The sequence below is a fragment of the Clytia hemisphaerica genome, unplaced genomic scaffold (genome assembly GCF_902728285.1).
Source record: "Clytia hemisphaerica strain Z4C2 unplaced genomic scaffold, Clytia hemisphaerica genome assembly, whole genome shotgun sequence".
Lineage (NCBI taxonomy): Eukaryota > Metazoa > Cnidaria > Hydrozoa > Leptothecata > Clytiidae > Clytia > Clytia hemisphaerica.
Genome location: NW_027104248.1, coordinates 36,118 through 59,380, shown reverse-complemented (window position 1 = coordinate 59,380; position 23,263 = coordinate 36,118). Strand labels below are relative to the sequence as shown.

General features: G+C 35.6%; 3 protein-coding genes and 1 long non-coding RNA gene across 4 annotated transcripts; 2 read left to right on the top strand and 2 right to left on the bottom strand.

The window, feature by feature from the left end:
* Positions 1–2,122: 2,122 nt before the first annotated feature.
* LOC136816523 (uncharacterized) lies at positions 2,123–2,486 on the bottom strand. The gene is made up of 2 exons (XR_010847934.1): positions 2,401–2,486; positions 2,123–2,152 (listed from the first exon to the last, which is right to left on the bottom strand). It is a non-coding gene; the product is annotated as an uncharacterized lncRNA (long non-coding RNA).
* A 637-nt stretch (positions 2,487–3,123) lies between these two features.
* On the bottom strand, positions 3,124–10,086 carry LOC136816507 (uncharacterized). The gene is made up of 2 exons (XM_067072848.1): positions 9,771–10,086; positions 3,124–9,521 (listed from the first exon to the last, which is right to left on the bottom strand). The coding sequence occupies exon 2, from the start codon at positions 9,397–9,399 to the stop codon at positions 3,124–3,126; it is 6,276 nt and encodes a 2,091-aa protein (XP_066928949.1). The 5' UTR covers positions 9,400–9,521; positions 9,771–10,086.
* A 2,686-nt stretch (positions 10,087–12,772) lies between these two features.
* Positions 12,773–16,672, top strand: LOC136816506 (uncharacterized). Its single transcript, XM_067072847.1, has one exon. The coding sequence runs from the start codon at positions 12,773–12,775 to the stop codon at positions 16,670–16,672; it is 3,900 nt and encodes a 1,299-aa protein (XP_066928948.1).
* A 220-nt stretch (positions 16,673–16,892) lies between these two features.
* On the top strand, positions 16,893–19,328 carry LOC136816504 (uncharacterized). Its single transcript, XM_067072846.1, has 4 exons — positions 16,893–16,926; positions 17,363–17,437; positions 17,637–17,747; positions 18,215–19,328. The coding sequence occupies exons 1-4, from the start codon at positions 16,893–16,895 to the stop codon at positions 19,270–19,272; spliced, it is 1,278 nt and encodes a 425-aa protein (XP_066928947.1). The 3' UTR covers positions 19,273–19,328.
* The last annotated feature ends 3,935 nt before the right edge of the window (positions 19,329–23,263 follow it).

The following is a 23,263-nucleotide window of genomic DNA, read 5'->3' as shown; positions in this document are numbered from 1 at the left end:
ATCGGAGACCTATAGTAGTCATCGTTTGATGTACCGCACCACAGTCGTGTCTAGCCGTCCTTACACTTTTTGCTTGACTATCAGTTGCACCCGACTGAATTTAGCATGAAAATCTCTGCTGCCTGAGAAGGCTTGAGAAATATTCAAACCTTCGATTGTTGGCTGTTTTTGGTTTATTTTGGTGGATTTATTGAAACTTGACAGTTTCATTACTTTTTCAGTATTATATTTAGTACCTAGTGTAATTTCTTAGTAAGTGCACCAAGTTAAAAATGCTTGACATTGCATGATTATTATCTTTTGTTATTTACTGTATTTGTTTTTGGTGGTTGTAGTAGAGGGCATTTTGTAAAATCGCTCGACTGTTTTGTTAGAAGCACTTGTTATACATTTTTGGAAAGCTAAGGGGTAGGGGAATCGAAATTACTATGTTTCCAATTTTTTTTCGGACACTTTGTGTGATTTTCGGACAAATATGACGGTCTCAGGCAAAAATCATAGGGCTAAAAATTAATGAAAATTTTAGCTCGAGAAAACGGAGACCTGTTGTATATTTTTGAAAAGCTCTCAAAAAATTAGGATTAGAGATATATTGCAAGTATAGGTGATTTCAGTACCTAACTCGAGATATTGAGCTTCAAAAAGCGCAAAAACTGGACAAAATAGCTGTTTCTGGCTGAAAAACACGGTTTTCAAGGGTTAATAACTCGAGTTAGGTACAGAAATCACCTATACTTGCAATATATCTCTAATCCTAATTTTTTGAGAGCTTTCCAAAAATATACAACAGGTCTCCGTTTTCTCGAGCTAAATTTTTCATTAATTTTTAACCCTATGATTTTTGCCTGAGACCGTCATATTTGTCCGAAAATCACACCAAAGTGTCCGAAAAAAAATTGGAAACATAGTAATTTCGATTCCCCTACCCCTTAGCTTTCCAAAAATGTATAATAAGTGCTTCTAACAAAACAGTCAAGCGATTCCAAAAAATCGAACAAAATTCCCCCTACTATTGACTGGTTATATTTTCAAAGGTCAAATCAAAGAAAGCATATCAGGTATGTTTTGTTTAGTTTTACCAATAATTTTTATGCTGGAATTTTAAACTGCTGCATTCCAATTTAGACCTTTAGAGCCTGTCGACCGCCCTCCATGCAGAGCAGCGGACCGCCCAACCCCAACCGACATCAACAAACTTGTTGATCATGACCTGTGTGTTGTTTATTTAGAAAAGCCAGAATCCTCCTTCACCAATAACAAAGTTGGAGGGAGGTTCCCATATATTGTATCAGTATCTTGGGGAAAAAGCTTTTATTTTTTGGTAATAGGACCATCTTTCCCTGTTTCGCCAAACTCTATTTTTAGAGGCTGACATGCATATTTCAGGTAGTGAAAGATCTAGTGCAGGTGTAATTTCCATTTGGTGTGTTGAGGCAAGCTTAGTGATTTTGGAAATAGCAAAAAGTTCACATATTGCTGTATAAATTGGACTAGATTGAGGGAAATTTGGCTCATGGCCACTCTCTTCTAATTGTTTGGTTCGTGACATTGCTTGTTTACTTTTTTTAGGCAGTAAAAGATCTTGAATAGGTGAAATTGTCATTCGATGTGAGGAGACAAACTTATTTATTCTAGTAGCAGCAAAGAATTCGCATTTTATTGCTATAAATTGAACTGTAATTGGGTTTGGATTTAGAGCCACTCTCAATAAATTTTTAGTTCCCGTCCTGCTTTGTTTACATTTTTCAGTTCGGAGCACTATTTAGAAATCGCACGGGAAATTTTTTTTGCGTGTGTACTCTTAGTTCGGGGCACTAGTAACTTTTTACCGTCCCCAGACTCTTTCTAAATTTTACGAACGCGGTCAGGAGAAATTCCGTAATCCAAAGGTTCCAGATGTTTATAATTTTCCCGACCTTCAGAGCTTTAGCGTGTCGGAAGAAAATTTCTACATCGAGTACCAGATAATTTTGAATGTGGAAGTTTTAAAACTCTACTCAGTCTCAGACATTCTCCTGCAGTCAAAACGCATTAACTTTTGACTTTGGGATTAAACTGGAATACATACTTGCTGTAGGGATTCACGGAGTGGGGATGAATAAATTTGAAGCGGTCACAAGTGTTTGTAACATGTGTGATGATAATGTTCAAACTGAAAATTGAAATTGAAAAAATACTAAATATTGATCACAAGGAAAAAGCTTAAGTCTAAAGTAAAACTAAAGCATAAGCCTGTTTGAATGTATAAATTTGAATATTGATTGATGAAATTGATTGAATAGTATTTGTTGAAAATAAAGTAAGCTAGTCCTAGCCTAATCTTAATGCCTCATGATGCAAAGCATCAAGAAAGAAAAAAACAAAATGGCCGACAAAACAAAATGGCTGAAAAAAACTTACCAGCTTGCCTGAAGTGTGAGGCTGGAATAATCCAGGCAGTGGTGTGATAAAAGTTAGTAAACTAAACTCATATTGATGAGAGAAAAGTTTATAGGTATGACTAAGTCTTGTTTGAAGTTGGACTTTTGAAATTTGATGTTCACTCCATGAAATCTCTTGTTGAACTGATGTGAAAATGAAAGTCCTTGCTTAAATAGCAAATTCTAGAAAATGTGTAATTTACAGAATGATAAATTCTAGGTCATAGGTCAAAGTTGATAAATGATAAAAATGTATAAATTACTGACCAAAACCAAAATTGGAAAAATGCATATTTTGAATAAATTAACATAAATAAACAAATTAGAATCCAAAGTGGTGAACACTGAGAACAGAAAAACACTGAAAATGCAGAAAACATGAGAAAAACTGAAAAACTGAGAAAAATGAGAAACACAGAGAAAACCTGAACAAAATGTGAGGGAATGCCAAAAATGATGAGAAAAACACTGAACTGAAAAGGCTTAGCCGTTACACTCCCCCAACAGATATGAAAAATACTAATAGAAATTATATGAATATTGAAAATACTTGAAAATATACTAATTGAAATAAATGTATTAAATAAATTTTTCTTGAATTATGTTAAATTTTAATAATTTTTATTTGATTTTTGAATTTTTCCATAAAACATCAAATCACATTTAGGATTTGAAGATTCATTTGAATTGCAAATTCTGCAAATCATTTCAATTTGAACAATTCCTTTGATAAATCAATCTCATCAGTCCCCAATATCAAAATCAAAGTCCTCACAGCACGTGTCGTTAAACGCTTTGTATTCTCATTACTATTCTGATATTCAACCACAACATCACGGATGGCATTATCACGACCACGATTTACTGATTTGATACGACCATATTGATAGGTTGAAGCGATGGCAGAATCCTGTTTGGTGAACAAAACAACGTCACCTGTTTGTAGATCACGATCGGTGTTAAACCATTTAGGTTGGTGCATCAATGATGGTACATGCGAGGTTAACCAACACTCAAACCACGCATTGAAGATTTTCCCATTGGAACGGATGATTTTATCAGAATCATCTGATATTGACAGAGGTTCGGTTGGACAGCGGTCATTGTTCCTCCCGAGAATGAGTCTGTTCGGAGTGATGAGGTCTGCGAATTCAAAATCACCTTTGTTTTTTATTGCCAAAGGTAGATTGTTTATTGAGTTGGAGATGGATGATGCAAGGGTTTCCCATTGCATCATGGAGAGTCTTTCAAGGTGGACAGATTTCTCCAATGATTTTCGAATTTCTCTAATCTTTCTTTCGACTCGACCATGGAAATTGTGTCCACCAACTGGGCAGGTGCTGAACTCGATAGATGATTTTGCCTCAATCTTGGCCTTGATGTCTTGGAAGTTGAGTTGCATTGACTTACATCCCTTGAGAAGCTGACTCCCTTCATCAACAAGTAATTTCTTTGGGTAGCCAACTTCACATGCCAAACGTGTGAATGCTTGCACAAAGGATGTCGTTGTGTAATCTTCCATCAGCTTGATCTTTACGGCAGTCGTGGTTGCGCAACAGAAAACGATTAACCAGATTTTTACTGTTGTTCGTTTGTGATGATTCGAGTAGGATAAAAATGGACCAGCCAAGTCGGTTTGGGAGCAATAGAAGGCTGGAGCGATGTTGAGACTGTCTAGTGACGTGGGCCCCATAGATACATCAAGTTGTTGTTTCATCAAGAATCGACATTTGGCACATAAGGATCGAATCTGTTTCACGAGGTATCTTCCTTCAATGATGTATGCTACTTGAAGGATATATCTCCAAGTGGTTTCGACTCCTGTGTGGCTGGCTGTCGGATGATTCCAATGGATGTCGTTTACAATGGCATATGCCAGGGGTGAATGTCGATCGATGATTGGTACATGAAAGTGAAGTGCTCCCAGATCCTTCATGACATTTGTTGCATTGCCAAGAATCGTGACGTTATCTGTTGGAAGAATTCGTCCTGTATAGTACAAGATTCCATCTTTCATTTCCGAGATTTTCTTCACCTTGTTTGTAGGTACAAAGGTGTTGACTTCCAACGTTGCCTTTCTGAAGAGGTAATTCCTTGCTTCTTCTAAGTCATCCTCTTGAATCTTTGTTTGAAGATGTTTCGGGCGAAGTGATGAGATTTTGAGATGAGTTTTGATGAATTTTCTAATGATAACCAAGATACGTACAATAGAAGAAAATTTCCTGGCGTTTGGATCAACGAGATAATTTGAAAGCTTGTATCGTTTAGCGACCTCATCTGCTATGATGATTGAAGATGAAAAGAATGACTTCGCTTCTGGCTTGCATTCTTTATAAGCCAATTGACGTTCTTGAGCACTGAGTTGAATCTTGTCCTTTGATAGGGATGGAAACAGTGTAGAAGATAACTTCATCCAACTGTATCCATTGATCCAGTCTGATTCTTTATTGATGGTGTTGACAGATGAGCATCTGCGAGTTCCGATGTCGGCAATCATGTCTTCTGATTTGACATAGAACCATTGAGATCGGTCAGTGAAGCGTAGAATTTGGATGACTCTGTTTCTTGTCCACTTCATCAGATCAAGGTTTGGGTTGCAGATCCAGTATAGAGCGATTTGAGAGTCGGTGAATTTGATTGACGATTTATGACGGTCTCCAAATGCTGACTTGACTGTTTGGCCAGTATGACTGTTGAGAAGGGCTGCCAGGAGCTCTCCTCTTGGTTGGGTTGTTTCCTCTAAGACTTTCGATCTTGCGAAGATGAGTTGGCATGAGTATGTTTCATCTTTGAGTTTGAATCGGACATAAATTGCTGAACATGCCAAATATTCACTGGCGTCGCCAAAGTCAAGAGTTTCGATGTTGAGATTAACGGCCTCTTCTGGTACAATAGCGCGTTTATATTTGATGGTCTTTATCTCTTTCATCATTTCGAAGTGTGATACCCACATGTTTCGGAGGTTGTCCGGTAAGGTATCATCCCATTCAAATTTGTGTTTGACGATTTGATGCATATCCATCTTCATTGTTGCAATGAAAGGTGTGACGATGCCTGAGATGTCGTATAATTCTCCAAGTTTGGATGAGCATTGTCGGCGTGTTAGATTGGTTGGGATGTCAGAGATTGAAGTTGGTTTTCGACCACGATACTTTTTCGCGAAATTCAGATCCTGAACATCAATTGATAGGGTGTCTTCTTTTGGGTACCACTTGAGTCCAGCAACTGATACAGAATGACTGTCCTTGGAAAGCTTTTTGATTGGATCTTGGCGAGAGAATGTGAAACCTTTGAGTGTAAAGCCACCATTGTTTACAACAGTTTCGAGTCGATCTGCAGTGTTGATGACCTTGGGAAGAGTCTGATCGCCTGATAAGCAATCATCCACATAAACGTCCTCTGATACGATTCTGTAGATGTCAGGGTGATCATTTTGGAATTGCTTGGCTGTCTCCCGTAAGCATCGTTCTGCCTGGTTGCCTGATGATTTGACACCGTAGATTAAAGTTTTGATAACTTTTTGTTCTGGTGGTTTGGTAGAATCAAGTGTTTCGTTCCAGAGATATCGTTGCAGAACCCAGTGTGATTTGTCTAGCTTGACCGAGTTGTACATCTTTTGCACATCTGTGTGGAATCCGAATCTGTATCCCCTCCACCGAAGGAAGATGTTGAGAAGCTTGTTCATATTGTTTCTCCCCTTAGCGATGATGTCATTTAGGGAAAAACCGCTCTTGGTTGGCATCGAAGCATCAAAAACAACGCGACAAGGTATTGATACAGAGTTTTCTTTCCAGACTGCTCTCCATGGGATGAAGTTCTGGATATTAGATTGATGAAGAAGGTCTTGGTCTGCTTGAGAAAGGTTTTTTACATAATCAACATACCCTAATGATTGAAGTTTCTCTTCAGATTTGATGATGTCAGCTTTGTCATCAGGGTTTTTCTCCAGACGTTTGAGCTGTTGATTGAAGACTTGAAGAGCGATGCCACGATTTGGTTGAAGACGATCTGTGCTGGCAATGAGAGGAAGGGTTGCTGTTGAACTTCTCTCCTTGATGTTGACTTTGACAGAGTTGTTGATAATCTCTTGCTCTGCCTCCTCTTTGATGCTACATATGTCGTTGGGTGATTCTTTGCAGGTTGAACAATCTCTGCATTTGGTACATCGATAAGTGATTGAGCTTCCGGCTTCCTCAACAGAGTTGAAGAAGTGCATTGGATTTGTTGTATCGTCTTGGACATCTCCAAAATGATTGTTGTAGCCTAGAAGACGGACATCTGGATTGACGTGATATCCAAAGGAGTAGAGTCTGAGTTGATTGGTGACAAAATTGGTTGATTGATTTTGGTGAATGAAATTGAATACCTGATGTGGTCCTCCAATCAAACCAAAGGAACCATCGTTACTTTCGAAGGATGACTCATAGATGGTGAGACCTGATAGCATTTGAAAGATGGGCTTTGGAAAATGACGTAGATATTTGATACCAATGATGAAGTCGACATCACCACCGACCTTCTCTGGAACTGTTGGAAGTGTTGATGCATTGCCTCCATTCGTAATGAAAGCTGTCTTGATGTCGTTGAAAACTTCCCCATTGAGTGGATACATAGGAAACGTATTTGTGACTCGATCGAGACAAGGTCCAGTCATCAGTGCATTACCCCCAATTCGTAGAGGTAAGTTGACTTCATAGATACCATGATTCGTTGGACTTGAGATGCCAGCAATTCCTTTCATATGGATTGTACCATCGTAGACTTGTTTTGCTCTTGATGGACCAAGACGTTGCACGGATTCATAACGACTGATAAAATCACTACAACCGTTATCGTAGAAAATCGTGAAGTTGGAATTTTCAATCCTGATTGGTTGAAGGATGAAAATTGCGTCATGTTGATCGTCAGTTGGTGAAGGTTTGATGAGCTGAGATTTGAAGATCGAATGGAAGATGCTGATGTTCTTTGAATACGTAGGAAGTGGTTGTTTCAGGATGCATCTTGCTTTGTAGTGTTCAAGCACGTCTTTGTTGTGTTGATCATTTTTGTGCTCGTCGCACACGAGAACATGCTTCGTTCTTGGGAATCTGTTGTGTGACGAGTTTTTGCAAGCGAACTGATGTTGACACTTCCCATCTCGATGTTTTCCTTGGTTGACGTTTGCGCCAGGGTAGAGACATTGGAAGCAAAAACCATTTGTAAGAAGAAATTGAAAACGATCAGCAGGTGACATGTCCACAAACTTCTTGCATGCAAAGTATTGGACAAGTTTGGTCCCATTTGGACCATTGGTTTGCACGTGATCAGTAGCACCACACACAAAACATTCAGTGATTGATTGACCATTTGCTTGAGCACCTGACTGACCATTTGATTGATAACCAGGGTGACCATTTGATTGTTGACCTGATTGGCCAGTTGATTGACCACCAGATTGTCCATTTGATTGTTGACCAGATTGGCCAGTTGATTGACCACCAGATTGTCCATTTGATTGTTGACCAGATTGGCCGTTGGATTGACCACCAGTGTTTGAGTGATTCCCAAAGGATGATGGTTGTTTCTTGGAAGGTTGTTTTGGAGCTTGGTTGGACGCAATCTGTATGGCAGCCTTTTGCTGATGCACCGCCATTTCAGTTTCAAGGAAATCAATCATTTGCTTCCATTTTCTCTTCCCAGTTTCTGGAGATTGGCACGAAAGTTGCAGCCATCTCATCATTCTGCTATCTCCTAGATTGCTGACGATTTGAGAAAATGCGTTACTATAAAAAAGTTCATTTTCGATATTGTGTTTTGCAGCAAGTTGCATGAGATCTCTCATTGTATTAGTTATTTTACTCAGAGAGTCTATGATTTTAATTGAATCTTTCAGTAACTTTGGATTCTTTGTCAATTCCATGAGTTCGTGGAGTTTGTGTTGTAAAAGTACCTCCTTATCACCGAAGATTTGTTTCAGGCGATCCCATATGTCTTTGATGTTGTCAAGACTTTTAACAATAGCCAAGGCTTGTTTATCGAGGTAATTGTTCTTGAGAAACTCTGGCTGAAGCGACTTGGGTACAGAATCGGAGTGAAGTTTATCAAACTCATCAATAAAAGTATAAATGTCAATTTTTGAATCATACCCGGTGAATTGTGGCAGTTTGATGTTAAGTCGGCTCTTCTTGAACGATTCAAGCTTGTCGAATTCTCTAAGTTTGACTTCATCATTAATCTTTACGTGGTATGCTGCTCTCGATTTGATGAGTGCTTCATACTTTGTCTTCAAACTGTTGTATTTCTCCATATCTGGACGAAGGCCGAGTAGTTCACGAAGTTTTGATGGTATTTCCTTCAGCTCTTTGGATTGCTCCTCAATGTGTGATTTACGCTGCTTGAGTTCTTCATTACTGAGGAGGGTTGCAATACAAGTGCAGCTTGCGTTGAGGTAAGTGATTGTGCGATCAATTTCGTCAATTAAAAGACAAGCTTGGTTGGTTGAGATCTGAGTGGCAGCATTGACCTCTGCCGAATGATGAGCCTCAGTGAGAATGTTCAATTGTTGCAAATACACTACCACTTGATGTGTGATGTCTGTGTAGAACGGTTGATAATTTGTTTGGTATTCCTTGGGATCCATCAATGCAGCAATGGTTTTGTGGATGGACCGATATTGAAGGCGTAGCTCTTTGATTTTTTCGGTGCTTGAGTTGATCAGCCGTAATGAGTTCTTTACAATATCTGGTGAGTTTTCTTGGATAGCATCGGTGATCTCATCTCGAAAAGTAGACTCTTCAATGAGAAGCTTCTTTAATTCAGTCTCCACCATGATGCCATCAGCTCTGGGTTTGATCGCTTCTTCTTCCATTGGCGGATGATAAGCTTCTTCGGCTAGCGGATGGGTAACTTCCGGAGATGTTGGCTTTATGACTTTCTTGCCGGTAGTACCATAGATATCGTATCTGATATTTGCTTTTGATCTTCTGGGTCGATCTGACATGAAACGTTGATCGGTTGACAAACAACTTCAACGCTGTTTGAATGTAGGGATTCACGGAGTGGGGATGAATAAATTTGAAGCGGTCACAAGTGTTTGTAACATGTGTGATGATAATGTTCAAACTGAAAATTGAAATTGAAAAAATACTAAATATTGATCACAAGGAAAAAGCTTAAGTCTAAAGTAAAACTAAAGTATAAGCCTGTTTGAATGTATAAATTTGAATATTGATTGATGAAATTGATTGAATAGTATTAGTTGAAAATAAAGTAAGCTAGTCCTAGCCTAATCTTAATGCCTCATGATGCAAAGCATCAAGAAAGAAAAAAACAAAATGGCCGACAAAACAAAATGGCTGAAAAAAAACTTACCAGCTTGCCTGAAGTGTGAGGCTGGAATAATCCAGGCAGTGGTGTGATAAAAGTTAGTAAACTAAACTCATATTGATGAGAGAAAAGTTTATAGGTATGACTAAGTCTTGTTTGAAGTTGGACTTTTGAAATTTGATGTTCACTCCATGAAATCTCTTGTTGAACTGATGTGAAAATGAAAGTCCTTGCTTAAATAGCAAATTCTAGAAAATGTGTAATTTACAGAATGATAAATTCTAGGTCATAGGTCAAAGTTGATAAATGATAAAAATGTATAAATTACTGACCAAAACCAAAATTGGAAAAATGCATATTTTGAATAAATTAACATAAATAAACAAATTAGAATCCAAAGTGGTGAACACTGAGAACAGAAAAACACTGAAAATGCAGAAAACATGAGAAAAACTGAAAAACTGAGAAAAATGAGAAACACAGAGAAAACCTGAACAAAATGTGAGGGAATGCCAAAAATGATGAGAAAAACACTGAACTGAAAAGGCTTAGCCGTTACACTTGCAAACTTAATAGTGAATTTGCTGACAGTCAAATTATACAATCTGTCTCCTGTATTAGACATTCAGATTGACATATTTTTCGGCTTACAGTTTGTTCGAAGCACGTTCAACTGCCACAGCTGTGAGTAAGCAACTCCAGCTGGGATAAACACTGTCAAACCCAGTTTGAGTAAGCAACTCAAGCTGATTGAAAGTACAAGAAATTAAAGTAAAGGAATTATATTGAAACTGAATTACACGTATAAACTATAAAGCAAGGTCCCAAGGGAGGAGTCATTCAAATAAAAGGGGAAATTGAATTGCGTTCTGCATAAAATTTTTCACAGCAATGGAAGAGGATGACTTTTTAATTGATTTAGACACAGCATTGAGTGTTGCCCATTTCCAAAATTCAAGCAGAACAAGTGGTGGTCATACATATTCTTGCGCTGTTGATTGTTTTCTCGAGATAAGTTATCGCCTACTTCTTCCTGAGATTAAAGCCAAACTCCCCTTTGAAGAATTAAGTGAATTCTTTTATTTGCTTAATATAAGTGGTTCAATGGAAATTCCAATTGAAAATAATGTCACTGATGTCAAAAGTAATGCGTTTAGACTGCTGGACGAAATTCGAGAACCAATATGGTCAAGAATTATTGAAAGTTGTGGTACGTTTGCTAATAGAAATAGTGATGCACAGTTTACAGAGCTTTTTTCAAGTAACCTTTTCAGGAAATTATCAGAAGGAGAGAAAAGATTTTTTGAAACAAGATTTGATGTTCGAGCAACTTGTACTGGTTGTGATAATGAGAGGCAAGTTAAAACAGGTATCATTGTTGCACTTATTTCAGATCTTTTATATCCAGAGATTACGATAGACCCAAACAACTGGCCAGATTGTGTGAATAACGCTCTTGATCCAAGTACAGAAGTTTACTGCAATACATGTTCTGTCAATATTCCTGCCCAGTATCAATCTGTTGACCTTCCTTGTTATTTGTTAATAGAATTTAGTTCTACGATTCACAACAGTTGTAGATTTTTGGATCACATTATAGTGAAAGGAAATACCTATAAATTACAAGCCGTTGTTAGAAATCGAGGTTTTCATTTTGCATGTGGTGTATTTATCGAAAACAAATGGGTTTACATTGATGATTTGAAACCTAACAAAATATTTTATCAAAATTCAAATGCAATGTTTTCAGAAAATGATGGAGGATGGTTTTTTGCTTTTTATAGAAAAACTGATGAGGAAGTAGATTTTGTCATACATGATGCAACTGCTAATATCACAACAAATCCTAATCTAAAAGAAAATGTCAATAAGGAAAATATTCAGACAGACAAAATTGAAAAAGAATACCCAAATCGAAAAAGAAAATTTGTCAACTATGAAGGTCTTTGTAGTAACAGTAATAATAAAAAAGGAAAGCTTGATGATTTATTTAAGGCAATTGACAAAAGGATACAATGTGAAAATAGAAAGGCAAAATATGACCCTTTGAAACGTAAAGAGCGACATCAAAAATCTTATGAGCCTTTAAAACGTAAAGAGGAACATCAAAATTCTTATGAGCCTTTAAAGCGTAAAGATCAACATCAAAATTCTTATGACCCTGAAAAACGTAAAGATCAACATCAAAATTTTTATGACCCTGAAAAACGTAAAGATCAACATCAAAATTTTTATGACCCTGAAAAACGTAAAGATCAACATCAAAATTCTTATGACCCTGAAAAACGTAAAGATAGACATCAAAATTCTTATGACCCTGAAAAACAAAAGGCAAAATATGACCCCACAAAACGGAAGGAACATTATCAAAAATCTGACAACCCTGAAAAACGAAAGGCAAAATATGATTCAACAAAGCGAAAAGAAAGCTATGATTCAAAGCAACGTAAAGAAAGACATTGTTCTAAAAAACAAGATAAGAAATCAAAATCGCAAGAAACAGAAAATGATACCAACATTAGTAAAGATATGAAAGATTTTCAGAAATCCATGAAGTTCTCAATGACTCAATGTCAAACATGTTTTGAATCTTGGCCGGTAAAAAGTACCTCCAGATGTAACTCAGTCGATGATTATATTTGTACGCGTTGCAAAAGAGACAAAGGAACTCCTAAAAAATTCAGTGCTGACAATAATATGAAGCCAAGTCCAGTACCAGAAGCACTCAAAGGTCTCACACAAGTTGAAGAAATGCTTATTGCTAGAGCTTTTCCTGTAATGCAAGTGTACACCCGACCAAGAGGAGGTCAGAGAGCTTATAAAGGTCACGTTTTGAATCTGCCTCACAATGTACAAAAAATTGCAGATGTCCTACCAAGAGAGCCCAGTGACATTCCTATAATGATTTTTAAAATAAATGGGAAAAATAATACCTCAAAAGAACTTGTTGTTCGACGTGAAAAAATCTTACAGGCATTATTATGGTTAACTGGAAAAAATGAAAAGGTGAACCCAATAACTTTCTATATAGTGAAATCAACATAAACATGGAAAGACTACAAAAACTCCCTGAAAACGGATTCATCAATTTACCAGACTTGCATGTACAAATGAATGAGAAAAGTGAAAATGAGAACGGTGAAGAAAGCGAAAGTGATGCGGAAAATGAAGATGTCAGTGAAAGGGAAGAATTACCAGATTTAGGTCCAGTTAATGATGAAGATGAAGAACGTGTTTTTGATGAAAACACTGAAATGAGAAGTTTCTTACCATCCAAACTAAAGAAAGCAAAGGAAGCTGACTTAACAAAAAGTGAAATTTTGAATACAAAAACTGAACTTGATATTGGAAGTTCTCCACTTAGTGAATTCAATACACCCTACTTAGCAAGTCTTGCGTTTCCAACATTGTTTCCAGACACAAAAGGTGACCCAACTAATCCTGCGATTATAAGGGAAATAGCAAAAAGTGAAACAGAGAGTTTTGCCGAAAAATTGAAGCATTTAATCAAATTTGCAGAAATTGATGACAAAGGAAAGTGGTTTTATAGATTTGCATCTCATCCAAGATTTTCATTTTGGGGCTTCAATATGCTTTATAGAAAACGGTTGATTAGTCAAGGAAATTTTTTTATCAAGCAAAACCCAGGTGAAGCTAACTTGAGCATTGAAGATTTGCAAGATCTCGTAAGGGACAATGATCATTATGTAGTAATGAAAAAACTGCAAAGATACTCAAAGAATGTTACAGGTACCAATGCCTATTGGTGTGATGTCAAGGAAAAACTAAAAGCCACAATAACACAAATGGGCACACCGACTATATTTTGGACATTAAGTATGGCTGATTTTCACTGGCCGGACATTCATGATTTATTTTCTTCAAATGATGAATCTGAATCTGCTGACTTTAGACAGAACATTGTTGATAATCCCCATATAGTAGATTGGCTTTTCACTGAACGAGTAAAAAGTTTTGTAAAACATTGGTTGTATGAATCTTTAAATGCAGAATGGCATTGGTATAGGTTTGAATTTGCTGTCATGCGTGGTTCTATACATTGTCACGGTTTAGCAAAATTGAAAGATGATCCAGGAATATGTGAATTAACCGAGAAGGCTCTGCAAGGTTTTTTGGCTCAAAAAACTTTATCAAATCAAACAGAGATTGACCTTGAAAATAATACTCTTTTAAATCTTGCTGTAATTGAAGGAAACAATGCAGAAAGACAAATCTGTGATTATATAGATTCTTTAATGACAGCTATGAATCCAATTGAAGGACCTGTTGATGAATGGGAAAAGCCAAATGTTCATCCTTGCAAAAAAAGACTTGAGGATATACCTGAAGAAGATTTAGAACAAGATTACATAGATCTTGCGAATTGCGTTCAACGACATACAAAGTGTAGTTCCGCCTATTGTCTCAGAACCAAGAATGAAAAACAGGAATGTCGTTTTAAATTTCCTTTTGAATACTGTGAGAAAACACATTTAAACTTTGAAAAAGTAAAATTGAAAGGAGGTGGTGAGAAGTATGTTCCAAACATTGTTCTGAAAAGAAACGATCCTAGAATGAATAGGCATCAACAGCTTCAATTACAATCATGGAGAGCTAACTGTGATATACAAATTATCCTTGATCACAATGCTTGCTTGAATTATATTGCTAAGTATGCATCAAAAGCAGAAAAGATATCTGATGTTGCAAAAGAAGCGTTTACATCTGTCATTGGTAATCTTTCAGGAAAGGAGACTTCTGGTAATATTTTTCGAAAACTGATTATCAAATCTGTCGGTGAAAGAGACTTTAGTGCTCAAGAAGTTATGCATCAAATTATGTCTTTGAAACTATATTGCTCTTCATTTGATGTTGTAAGTTGCTCTCTTGAGGGATCAAGACAAATGAAAATTGTCAATGATGACATTGAAACCAAGACCTCTTTCTTAGATGATTATGCTTCTAGATATGTATATGAAGATAACGAAATTAGGCAGAGTAACCTCATAGATTTCATTTCGAACTGGAAAATAAATGCTAAAGATAAAAAGATTCAAAAAAGGAAAAATGCAGTTGTTGTTCGTACTTTTCCCAATTATAGTCCAAACCCAAAGAATGACAGTTATCCTTTATTTTGTAAATTTCAATTGATCAAGTACAAACCATGGAATGATTCTATAGATAGTCTATGGGAAGGTTCACCTGCAACCAATGAGACATATTGCCAGAAATGGAAGGAGTTTATTAACAGCTCTTTAGGAAGAGAATTAGTTCCAGATTGGAGAAGGCATTACATCAATGCAAACAATTTTGAATGTCAGCTTGAAGATGAAGAAAGTGATGAAGACGAAAGTGAAAATATTTTTTTACGTGAAGATTGGATGGATATTGCTGACCTGAATTCCATACCCGATAATATTTCCTCAGAAAATCAACAGTATTGGACTGATTCGTTTGATTCCTATACTCAAGAGCAAATTAATGCAATGCCATTTTGGATTGAAGAAAAGAAAAAAACTTTTGAGAACGAAAATGCCACAGATTACAGTCAATATAAAGTCGAAAACTTAAATGCGGAACAGCTCCAAGCTTACAATATTGTACATGATCATGCTCAAAAAATAAATGCAGACCCTTTGCAAATGATAATTACTGGGATAGCAGGAAGTGGAAAGTCATATTTGATTAACTGCATTAAAAAACTTCTCGGTGAAAAGTGTTTATTGACATCCTATTTTGGTATTGCTGCATTCAATATTAATGGGAAAACGTTGCACAGCACTCTTAAATTGCCAATTAGAAACAAACTGAACCATGAACTCAAAGGAAATTCACTTGATAATTTACAAACTGACCTTGAAGATATAGAGTATATCATTATTGATGAATTTTCTGTAGTAGGCCAAAGAATGTTAGGCTGGATAGATAGTCGATGTCGTCAAGCTAAGGGAAACATGGAAACATTATTTGGTGGAATATCTATTATATTAGTTGGAGACGTTGCACAACTGCCACCTGTTATGGATGATGTTTTGTATAGCTCTTTTCCAAAAAATCAAATAGCACTTGCTGGCTATGTTGCCTATTGTTGTTTTAGAACTGTTGTGAAACTCAAATCAAATATGAGATCAGCTGGTGAGAATGAGTCTCAAAAGAAATTTAGAAAAGCTTTGAAAAATTTGAGAAATGGAAAATCAACAATGGAAGACTGGAATTTTTTCTTGACTAGACAGCCTGAAAAAAACCCTGTTGACTATGATAAATGTATTAGACTGTCATTTGCAAATGAAGTTGTGAGAGAACATAATGGGAGAATGTTGGATTCTTTACAATCACCTATTGCAGTCATCAAAGCAAAAAATACTCCACCGAGTGCGTCAAAATCTTCCTCAGAAGAATTTGGTTTAGTAAATGAAGTTTTCCTTGCTAAAGGTGCCAAAGTAATGCTTACAAGAAACTTGTGGTCAGATGTAGGGCTTTGTAACGGAAGTTTAGGCATTGTCAAAGACATAATATTTCAAAGAAACCATCTACCACCTGCGCTTCCTATAGCTGTTATTGTAAAATTTGATAAATATACAGGGCCAAGTTTTTTTGATGACGAAGATAGTTGTGTTCCAATCGTGCCTATCGTTGAGACTTCATCTGAAGATAATATTCAGAAAGAAAGGATGCAGATACCTTTGAAGCTTGCATGGTCAATAACAATTCACAAATCTCAAGGTCTAACATTAGATAAAGTTGTAGTGGATTTGGGAAAGAAAGAAAGCATGGATGGTTTAACTTATGTTGCATTATCACGTGTGAAAAAGCTAACTGACATGGTCATTGAATCATTTCCATTCGAAAGAATAAATAAATTGAGTGATGGGAAAAGATTTAAATTTAGAGTGCGCGAAGAAAGCAGACTAGAAGAGTTAGCATCAAGAAATAAGAATAGATATTAAGAAATGGATGAAGGAAAAAGTTTGCATGAAGAATGGAGACTAGAAAAATTAGCACAAATAACAAATGAAAAGAAATGCATATAATTTGCACATTCACAGTTAGTGATGTCTTGTCTTAATTAGGCGCTAAAGGTAGTAAAATTTCTTGCAATATACCTTTGTATATGAAATCTTGACTTTTACTTCAGATCAAAAAATTGAAATATTATTGACAAAAAAAATGAGTTCCGAATCAAACCATTCAATGTCACAAGGTTAGTTTTATTTTTACATTCTATTTTTTAATATCAATTTTGCAAAATCAAATTTTGCGAATTTTCTTCTTTATCTTATTTTTTTTTTGCAAGACGAAAATCTTCTTTTCCAAGCTTCTCTCAGTAAAGAAGGAAATAGGGCCAAAATATGTAATTTCTGCTTTTTTTCTTAAAACCTTTGCGAAACTTGCGAAATTTAATTCCAGCAAAATCTATCAATTTATGCTAATCGCAAAAATAACTTCTCGCAAAAATTTTGAATTTCGGGAAAAAATGTTTTGCAAAAAATTAGTCCCCTTTTTTAAGGGTGATTTAATCCGCACTAATTCCTCCAATTGATTATTGCAGCTAATTTTGCAAACTCTTTGCTCAAAATTTATTTTGACTAAAATCCTTTTTTGTTTTTACTATATTTGTCTCAATATTCTATTTTTAGATTCTCTTTCAACAACACCTGAAAAAGCTGATACAAAAACGCCTGAAAAATCTTCATCTACAAGCAGTAATAGAGGTACAGTTTAAATTGGCAATCACATTTTTATATACAAACAGTTTTAGATGATTCTCGAAATCACATTTTATGTCTACATGCAACAAGCGAAAAAATAGGAAAAAATATTTGAGCTGTTTTCATTTCAATTTTTAAATGGTAACTCTTACCTCATGCAACTTCAAAAATATCTATTAATTTAATTTTTTCATTTTTAAAGACTCGGCCCCAGGAAGAAAACGACTTTATTATTCACCATCAACACCATCATCCTCTCATTCACAATCATCCTCTCATTCATCACCAGCTAAGCAATCTGCTAATTTACAAGGTAATTTAACTTCATTTTACAATTCAGTTGACAATGTCAAGCTGAACGATGTCTGATTTCAAATGCCAATTTTTGGGTTACCCTTAATAAAGGAAGAAATTTTGGCAGGAATTTAATTTGGCGGATCAGCAATAAAATTAATTTCTGCGTGAATTTAATTTGGGGGACAATGGATTTTAAAGTTCAAAATCAAGGTGAAAATGTTAAAAATACACCCTTTTGGGGGAGAAATAGTGAAAAATTGAACTAAATATGAGAAAATTTGGCAGGAATTTAATTTGGCGGATGACGGAAAAAGGAAATTTTGGCGGAAACATAATTTGGCGGATTTTGGCCAAATCCACCAAATTTTCTGTTTGGCAAAATTTCTTCCTTTAAGGTAGTTTTTCAGAGCTCAAATTCCTCCCCCCAAAAAATTAGACCTTATTTTATTTTATTTAAATTATCATAAATTTAATTTTATTTAGATTTAACTGGTTACATTACAAATGTCACTCAATCAGTCATGAGCAAGCACACTGGAAACGAATATTTTGATGTACATTTGAAGACATCACCCAATGAACAATCCATTATTCGCGTGATGAAAAAACATAACCGTTCCATCAAACGATCTTTTTTCCTAGACGCGCGGCAAATACCAGTTAGACTGACAAAGCTTACGCAAGGTGACAACGTGCTGTTTTATAACTCAATTTACAAATTCTCGACGGTCATAAAGGAGCATGTTACCGTTAATTTTAATTATGAAGATAATTTGTTCACGCCCATCAGCACCATCATATCAAATGAAATGGGCACTTTTAACGTAAAAGGTGCGTTCGCCTGGATCAAAGATGAAACCGTCGTTGAAAAGAAGGATAAATCCAATGAAAGAGCAAGAGATGGAGTCATTGTGGAAACCACTACTTCTTCTATTTCAGTCACAGTGTGGGGAAAGATGATAGACAAGATTACCACCGAAAAGGCTGTTTACGAGTTTACCCAACTTAAACTGAAAACACTCTGGTCTTATCCAAAATTGGATGTGACTGACACGTCAACAATCGAAATTGATGCTTCTGCTGTAACAGATGTTAATTGGGATGCAGTGGATATGTTAGATTGGGATAAAATAGAGAAAGCCCACAAGGATAAATTCTTTCCTACTATCGTCGCTTCCATTATTGGATGTTCCGTTGATCTGTTTCCAACTTGCGTTCATTGTAAGAAAAAAATCACAGTGCCCCCAAACCAAAAGAGTTTTTCATGTCAGCTCTGTGGAGGAAGATTATTGATTAGCAAACTACCATTAGGATTTGTGGGTAATGTCCAACTTGAAAATAACGATGATGATCCTCTCTCCTTAACGTTCTTCCCCGAGGTTTTGCATCCTTTCCTGGGAAAGAACTTTCTTCATTTTGAAAAAGAAGATATCGAAGATAAGATATTAGAGCTGTCGGACATGGTTAAAATAACTTATTCAAAAAACAAACGCACGATCACAAAAATTACAGAACTTGAAGAAGAAGTGGATTTGATTTGATTTGATTTGGTGAAAAACTTTATTGTTTTTAAGATTTTTGTTAAATATTGAAACCATAACCGAGTTTGCATTAGCATAAAACGTTATTATTTATTTTGTTCTTCTGACGATTCGAGTCTAAGATTGTCCTATAGAAATGTTCTAATTCCTAAAAGAATTTACCATTTCCACATAATGCCATTTTCACATGGAAAGGAGTTTTACAAGGAAATCGACCTAATGGCTTAGCTTTTGTTCAAGTTCTTCTTTGAACAACATGTGCGGGCACACGTTGATCGAAGTGAACTTTTTTGCATTACGTTTTACTTTACTTTTAGCATATTTTGCCTTCTGTTACCTTTATTCCATTCATTTATGAGTCGAAAGAAATCTTTTTGACACGTTTCATCGTTGGTCATCATGTAGTTTATTCTGATTGATGATTATTTGTATAATTTAGATACAACTTGTACAGATCTAACACATGACATAAAAATAGTTTATTCTATAGTTTATTCTATGAAAGTTTTATATTTTAACATCGAAAGTAGTAATATTTTGGTTTATATTTATATCAATCAAGGCAGAGAAACACTCACAAAGTACGTTTGCTGCCAAATAATTTCATGAAAGAAAGTTTAAAAGGGGGAGGGAAATTAGGTCTAAATAGCTGAACGTACTTTATGAATGCCTCGGGTTATTGATTTTTTTTACAGAGCCTTATTCCCATTTATTTATCTTTTGTTATAATACGCCTAACTTTTTTATTGGTGTAATAGACTTGTTGTTTTTGAAAGAAAGCTTTATGCAAAATTGATTTTGTGCAAAAAGTTTTTTTCTACACTGAACTACTACCAGATCTAAAATGTCTTTTCATATTGTATTAGTTTAGTAAGCCAAAGTATAATTATGGGTGGCATGTTTAGTGCAAGCTATGGCTAGTTTTAACACTTGTAAAGGAAATATTTATCCGCATCTTTGCGGCTCTTGTTCATTTATCATTCTCTAATCAAAGTTCAGATTTTTGGGCTGAACTTCACTGAAATACATTCATTTCTTTAAGCTCAGAATTTAATAGGAAATATTATAGTTTTAAAGGGGAGATGTTTTTATCCCAACTAGAGAAAAGTTTTCACCAGGTCAGTGGAATAGAGTTGTAAGGAAAATTTATGCAATCTGAACTACTCAACAAAGAAGAGAGTCTATCTCAAACTTGAGATATCTTGAATCAACAACGCTTTTAGAGATACTAGTACCAAAATATCTTCGGGAAACGGAATATAAAGAAACGTTAAAGACAGAAACAGCTCCCGAAAAAAACAGACAACCCGAAAAGGCTTGACGGAAAAACATGAGGATTGGCTAAAGAAAGCACGCTTAACACGGGATTTCCAGATGACTTAAAGGACCAGGATGTGCAAAGAATGGGACGGAATTAAAAGTCTTCAGTTTGAAAAAGAAACCTATTTCAAAAGGTTCAAAGGCGTTTTGTAGTAAATAATAAGATTTCAATTAACAAAGTGTGAAAAGGCGGCTAGCCAGATGCGGATAGTGAGGTTTGTGTAGCTAGGGAGAATCAACATCAATTTCACTGAAAATATCTTGATGTTAGAATTCTAAATTCTACCATTTGCGTTAGACGTTGAGAGGTTATTTCACTACGGCGACAGATTGATCTGGCTTATTCGAGCACCTGGTTGTTCATGAGTCTTTTGTGAAATTTCTTTCGTTCCTTCGCGTAAGCAAAAAAAAGGGACTCTAAAGAACCATTCATACTTGATTGGTTTAGCAAGTCTTAACTCATTAGAAGAATGTCAGATTTTTCACGGACTTACAAATTCATCTGTTACAAAAATCAGATTTTTCGCAATGCCTCACGTCAAGGATAATGAGAAGCCGGTGTAGCGGATTATTTTAACTCCCTGTAAATGTTGACCCCCCCAGTTAATATAAACTAGGAAATAATGACTCCCCTAGAGTAGAAGTTTCCTAGGAAATATTGACTCCCTTAGTAAATAATGACTTCCCTTAAAAAGCTGAGGGAGTCAAGATAAACTAGTTTATCATGACCCCGCCCCCCCCCCCCAAGTAGTCATTGTTTGTTCACACTACTTTACTATATATATCCATACATAAGGGCCCTTTAGCATTCGTATTTGAATGTCTTTGCAAGATATTCTTCCTTCACCTTTCTAACAGATCTCCCGAGTATCATTTTAAGGTCCTTAAAGAAAAACTTTTGTACATTCTTTTGTTTTATAGCCGTGTGATCTGTTTGTTACAGTTTTTACCAAAGTTGTCTTTTTATTTATACAGTACGTCCAGGAGAAATTAGTCCTCTGTTTTAAAAGTGCCATAGCCTTCGATAGAAAAATTAATTTTTCATAAATTTTATACCGTTAGAAAGGAAATCTTCCCCTCCATTCAAAAGTACAAAGACTTTGCTCAAAAAAGATTTCTAAAACTTAAAAATCAAGTTTTTAACTAATAGTTATGTTCTTAACAATTTTAACGATAAATTAACTTGACTTATCAAAAGAAAACCGGTTTGACAACTTTTATAAGATTTCAGTTTTAGATTTTTTTAAAAATCAGGCAAAAACTTTTACATTGCGATTTTTATACCATTGTAATCCTCGTAAAATTCCGCATCGAACCATGTAAAATTTTTCATCATAGCACAATTATTTAAAACTCTTTATTTATTAGCACAATACAAGAAAAGGTTATAAGCATAATTTCTTATGTAAAATCATAGATAGACAAAAGATTTAATTGATGATTACGGAGCCACTGAACTGTAGCATTGCTTAAATCTTCGATTTTCCTTTATGTTGTGAAGCTTTTTTTGAAAAGTTATATTTTTGGAAAGCCTGATAAATGCTCCATCTCACTGTGGAAGAATTTTCAAAATTGACCAAAAATTCGAAAAGCTATACCACTTTCAAAGACGGAGAACTAACTTTTTATGGACGTACTGTATCTAACTTTCATCACATTGGGATTACTGTAAATATTTTTTCTAAAAGATCACTGTGACAAGCGCATTCTCTCGTTGATTTCTATTGTCCCCTGTTTTTCAGATTTTAAACCTCTTGAGAATTGCTTTAAGATGCTAAATTTTGCTAATTCGTTTCTTTTCTCGTTCAAGGCTATGAAATAAGAATGTTTTGCAGAGCTGATTTTCGTCGTTGACACCCACCTTTTGCCGAAATTCTTTCATTTTTCAAGGAACTTTAAGAATTTTCAGAATGTATGGTATTCCGCAGAACAGATTTTTCACGTAATTGTCGGTAGACACGAAGTTTAAACGTTTATTCCTCATTCGGTTTCTCGCCAGTATTTTGTAACATGATCTTACAAAGAGGGAAGTATACAGTATACAAATTTTGAGCCAAATCTAAAAATTCTTGTAGGAAATGCTTCCCTCAGATGGAGTATTTCTCTTACGAGGATCTGTAGAGTTAGCCCTGGATAGCCAAATGAATTTTTAAATAATTTTGTAATAGATAATAGAGGGGAGTCATTTTAAACCAAAGGGGGTCAAGATTTCCTAGGAAATAGTAACTTTAGGGAGTCTTCATTTACTAGTTTATTTTGAGGTGGGGAGTCACTATTTACTAGTTTACTATGATGGGGGAGTCATTATTTAGGGGAGTTAATTTTTTTTGTCACACCGGAATAAACAAACAGATGGAGTAATTATTGAAATTGATTTGTGGAAATTGATCAATTCAATTTGAATCAGAATGCCATTCTGAGCCTATTACCATTTGCCATAGTGGAGTCAATTAATTACTTTAACACACTAGCAATATATTGCAAAATCAACCCTTGTAGCAATAAAGTAAATTTTGCGCTAAGTTAGAAAAAATCGAGCTCCCTTTTTGATAGCTTCGGTAAGGATAGAATAGAATGTAATATGTAGAATATAGGCAATCGCAGCAAAATACTGACCATATACAATAACAAACGAATGACAACGAGATAGCAATGCTCACTGAAAACCATA